At 37.1% G+C, this 5,512-nt stretch overlaps 1 protein-coding gene across 1 annotated transcript; it reads right to left on the bottom strand.

The window, feature by feature from the left end:
* Positions 1-4,294: 4,294 nt before the first annotated feature.
* LOC103747503 (olfactory receptor 10AG1-like) lies at positions 4,295-5,230 on the bottom strand. The gene has a single exon (XM_008849964.2). It carries the CDS (start codon positions 5,213-5,215, stop codon positions 4,295-4,297), a length of 921 nt encoding a protein of 306 aa, XP_008848186.1. The 5' UTR covers positions 5,216-5,230.
* Between the last annotated feature and the right edge of the window lie 282 nt (positions 5,231-5,512).

The raw sequence follows: 5,512 nt of genomic DNA, 5'->3' as shown, positions 1-5,512 counted from the left end.
TCTACTCCTTATTTTTGTGAAAATCATCTGTTAGATATGGCAAAGATGTTAGTATCTACTAATACATAAAGTCTACTTAAAACAAAATATTAACTACTGCAAATTCAGTTTTGTCTCTGTACATGGTTCCAATTTTTACATATATTTGTTTTATATATGTAAACTTTATATTTGCATATTAAGTTTATAAAATAACAGGTTCAATAGTGGCCATTGAGAAATGTCTCCTTTATCTCAACTTGATCAATAGTTTTTTTTTTTTTTTTTTGGTTTTTTTGAGAAAAGGTTTTCAAGTAGCCCCAGCTGCCCTGGAACTCACTATGTATCCCAAGCTGGCCTTGAACTCACAGAGATCCCCTGCCTCTGCCTCCCAAGTGCTGGGATTAAAGGCGTGTGCCACCATGCCTAGCCCTTTTTTAATTAAAAAAAATTTTTTTTGAGACAGGGTCTCCTTGTAGACCCAGCTATCCTTCCTGGAACTCATTATGTAGACCAGGCTGGCCTCGAACTCACAAAGATCTGCCTGCCTCTGCCTCCCCAGTACAGGGATTAAAGGCGTGTGCCACCACGCCTGGCTGATCGATAGATTTTTAAGAATATAATGATGTAAACAATAAAATAATGTCATACGTTTGCTTAATTTAAAAAATTTTCTTCTACTAGATGTTAAAATGTATTTAATTATATATGTATGGAAGAAATTCTTGAAGTTTTATATGTTTCTAATTTTATATTTTCTGCAATATATCTGTATGTCTATGTTCATATATTTGAATAGTTTATTTTATTCATTTATTTATTTTTTATGTATTTATATAATCCTCTAATACATTTTTTGAGTTTACATATTATAAATAATATGCCCAAATGACATAGTTTTCTCTTAAATGTTGTATATTATTTTCATATATTTACATGCAAATATGTATATTTTTAAGTACATACAAAATCTGTGATATTTTAAACAGATATGTTGCCTTAAGAGGACAAATGGCCTGTCATTTCCTAACGAATGTATTTGATTTGTAGTCTCTTAAATATAACTTTTGAGAGCTGGAGAGATGTCTCAGTGGCTGAGAGCATTGCTCTTGAAGAGGACCCAAGTTCAGTTTCCAGCACCGACATGGCAGCTAGCAACCATCTGTAACTCCAGTTCCAGGGCATCCAACGCCCTCTTCTGACCTCCGCAGGCATTCCATGACATGGGTGCACTCACACCTGTGCACACAATAGGCAAAACATGCATACACTTAAAAATAAAAATAAAAAATAAAAATGTAATTTAGAAAATACAACTTTTCACATGCTATATGGTTTTGTTTTTCTAAGAACTTCAGGTTTTATTGTGAACATTTTTAGAAACATATTTTTCTCATTGTCCTCTGATTCTGCACTTGTTCATGGTAAAAACTATAAGAAAGAGAACTCTAAGAAATCCTAAAAGTCATTGATTATTCTAACATATTATCTTAATTGTTCAGCCAAGTACTAATTGAAGCCTTGCTGTGAAATCATCCTGCATATCTCATTAAGGTCTAATATCTTGAAATTCGGGTCGATATGGGTGAATCACATGAATCCTTTAATTCTAATTATAGTTGAGAAAGATGGAAAGAGGTCTGGGTTACAGAGAGATCAATGGAAGAAGAACGAAAAGACAGAATGTGGGTGGAATTGAAGTTTCTATAGTTGATGTCTAGCCAGATAAATAGATCTCAGCTTTAAAATCTCAAGGAAATGAATTCCTCTAACAATCTAAGAATATTAGAAGGAAATGGTTCTCCTTAAGTTTTAAGACAAGAACTTGGCCTATACGCCACTTTGATTTCATCTATAGACTTCGAAGTACTTAAACCTGTCATCCTAATTGGTCCTAATTTATTTCCTACAGAAATAAAGATAATAACTTTTGTTTTCTTAATTTGTTATGTATTTGGTCACTTGTTACAAAACAGTAAAAAACATTTTAATGACTTAAAAGACAAAATCTACATGTTATCATGCATAGAGTTCCATGATCCCTGGCCTGGACAAGGTCTGTCTTTCTATATGGGAAGATCTACAAACTTAGTTTCTTACTTTCAAGGAAAGAACTGTGAGTTTTCTCATATTATATAAGAGTTAAAACATTTTCCTGGTGATTTTTGTCATATTCTTAATTATTAATGCACAACAACCTAATGGATTGACAAGCTAACTTATGTACAAGACCTAAAGTTTAAAACCATTGAATGTCTACTTGTACCAGAGCCTTCCAGAAGTTCAGATTCCTTGGTCCATCTGATTTTATAGAAGAATTGAGAATTTTATGTGGGGTAATGTCATCCTGCATTTTTCCACATCAATATAGTTTAACTCAAAGTGCATTCCCATTGATTCCAAATAATTCTTTCATTCTGAAAAGGAGAAAAATAAAAACATTCTGGAATTTTGACATATGCACACCTCTCTCTCACTCTCTTATTTTGGGGAAAATATTTTTAGAAAATGAGGTTACCATACATTTATAGAGTGGGTAAAATAAATGATGTCAAATTACTGTCACAAATTTAAGCACTAAAAGACATAAAGGGGAATGGGCGAGATCAAAGTTGTTGTCAGGAAGTGAAATGAATTTCTTGTATGTGACCTAAGCAAACTAACTTTAAATACAGGATTACTTGCATAGCTTATTGTTTTCCTGGGTCACCTTAGAATTAGCATGCCATAAACTGTGACTTTAAACTGTCTCATCCATTGTGGGGACCCTGTCACAGTGCTACAACCCTGCACCTACCGAAAAGGCTTTCGGGGACTTGCTGCTCACCTCATCCAGTCTCTCTGTGGCTCGTCTCTCCACTGGCTGTGGCTGTCTCTGATCTCCGCTTCACTCTCATCTAATTCTTTCTGGGCCTCTGTGCCTGGTTTCTAAACTTTTATCTCAGTATCATGTAAGGTTTTGATTTGATTTGGTGCTCATAGTAACTTAATCTGTTATATTTCAAAACTCTGGGTTCTGGGATTGTTTATGTTTTTTTTTAATAAAACATTTTTGTCCTTTTGAGAACTGTTCCCCCTTCAGCCCCAGTTGACCTGACCTGGAACTCCATATGTAGACCAGGCTGGTAAGGCCTTAGTCTCACAGAGATCCACCTGCCTCTACCTCCTGAGTGCTGGAACTAAAATCATGCAACATTATGTCCAGCTCAAACATCTTTTCATAAAGGTGAAGTGTTCCTCTCTCTCTCTCTCTCTCTCTCTCTCTCTCTCTCTCTCTCTCTCCCCTCCCTCCCTCCGTTCCTCCCTCTCCCTCTCTCTCCCTCCCTCCTTCCCTCCCTCCCTCCCTCCCTCTTTCTTCCTCTCCGTCTACCCAAACACATATGCAAATTATATTAATATCCAACTATATTGAGTTTTGGTATTCTACTTGGAATATTCTTTTTTAAAAAAATTTCATTTATTATTTTTATTTTATGTGTATGTGTGTATTGCCTGCATGTAGGTAAGTGTACCTGCTCATGAAATGCCTGCAGAGGTAAGAAGAGGCTGTAGGATCCCATGGAAGTGGAGTTGCGGACAGCTGTTAGCTGCCATGTGGGTGCTGGGATTCGAACCCTGGTCTTCTGCAAGAACAATCAGTGTTCTTAACCACGGAGCCATCACTCCAGCCCCCTCTATTGTGAATATTCTAAAAACTTCCTCTTCTGAACAGATTGCCAAAGTGAGACTTGAAAGTAAAGCAGGGTCGTCTGAGGTTCTAAGATAACCATGGGATACGGGCAGTAAGAGAGCGGGCAGCTTGGAGTGTGAGATTGGAACCAGGAAAAGACAAAGCCATGACAAATAATAACTCTATTTCCACCACCAAGTTATCGTTCACTGAGGTGCATAAAAAAGTCTCTAGGGCTGGACGTGGTGGCGCACACCTTTAATCCCAGCACTCGGGAGGCAGAGGCAGGAACATCTCTGTGAGTTCGAGGCCAGCCTGGTCTCCATAGCGAATCCAGGCCAGCTAGGGCTACAGGGAAACCCTGTCTCAAAAAAACCAAAAAAAAAAAAAAAAGAAAAGAAAAGGAAAAAAAAAGTCTCTAAACTCAATAGGTAATAAAAACAAAGCTGGAGCTTAAAAATGGCATCTCTCCAATGAGTCAGTTCATTTTTACACTGATACCATCAATATTATAACTAAAGAGTAGGAAACTCATTTCTTTTAATATTTATAGATCAAAAATAGACTTTAAATATTGAGGTTTGCATGAATAATGCTGATTTTTCATTTGTAGTTACCTGACAAACTTGCATGCATAATTTTCTATTATAAGTTTTTGCTTCGTGTAAGTAACTTGGTTTCCAAATTTCTCAGTGCCATCATGATGTCCTTGTTCCTCAAAGTGTATATAATGGGATTCAGAGCCGGGATCAAAATGGTGTAGAAAAGAGACAGAAGTTTTCCCATTCCTTCTGATTGGCTCGGTTTGGGCTGAAGGTAGGTGACACTCGCTGTTCCGTAGAATAAGACAACAACTGTGAGGTGAGAGGAGCAGGTGGAGAAGGCCTTGGCCCTACCCTTGGCTGATGACAGTCTCAGAATGTTGGAGATAATCTTGCCATAGGAGAAAATTATCAAAAGAAACGGCACCATAACGAACACAACTGCAACTACATAAACCGCTATCTTATTCACAAAAGTGTCACCGCAAGCAAGCTTGAGTAGTGGGGGAATGTCACAGAAGAAATGATTGATTCTGTTGGAACCACAAAAGTGCAAAGAAAATATCTGGTAGGTTTGTCCAATTTCAACTGGAATTCCGCTGATCCAGGAGGCAGCCACCAGCTGCATGCACACATTGTAATTCATAAGCAGGGAGTATTGCAAAGGTTTACAAATGGCCACATAGCGGTCATAGGCCATGACCATCAGCAGGAGACACTCAGTACCTCCCAACAGAAGGACAAAGCACATTTGTGTTGCACAGGCCAGCACAGAGATGCTGCCTTTCCGGGTGTAAAGATCCACAAGCATTCTCGGGATAGTGGCTGTTACATAACAGATTTCCAAAAAGGAAAAGTTGCTAAGGAAAAAATACATTGGGGTCTGAAGAGCAGGGTCCGTTTTTGTTAACAGGATTATAATGCTATTGCACATCAGAATAGTCAAATAGATGAACAAAAATATCATAAACAGAATCCACTGGAGATGGGGAACATCAGAAAACCCCAGGAGAATAAATTCCATCAACGCAGAGGTATTTGATTTTTCTGTTTTGAATGGTTCTCCATCTGCAGATAAGGTTAAACTTAAGCAGTTAATTCAGTTCCATTTTGGACTACATTTAGTACTTATGGTAATCAAATTATATGCACATATGTAATTTATTAAATATTGCCCTCTATTCACCTTACTGTGATTCTGATATTGATGCTTCGAAAACGAAGGGTCATGTAGTTAAAGTCAATTCAATACACAATTTTAATACATTTTTCTTTACAAATGCACTGACATACATTATTTAATCGAGCATATTATGGGAAA

Source organism: Nannospalax galili, unplaced genomic scaffold (assembly GCF_000622305.1).
Source record: "Nannospalax galili isolate Female #2095 unplaced genomic scaffold, S.galili_v1.0 scaffold565, whole genome shotgun sequence".
In the NCBI taxonomy this organism is placed as follows: domain Eukaryota; kingdom Metazoa; phylum Chordata; class Mammalia; order Rodentia; family Spalacidae; genus Nannospalax; species Nannospalax galili.
Note: the sequence above shows the minus strand (reverse complement) of the source record. Positions and strands in the feature narration are given on the sequence as shown.

Coding starts and splice junctions, on each gene's coding strand:
- LOC103747503 (XM_008849964.2), bottom strand. CDS start 5,215: ATGGAATTTATTCTCCTGGGGTTTTCTGATGTTCCCCATCTCCAGTGG.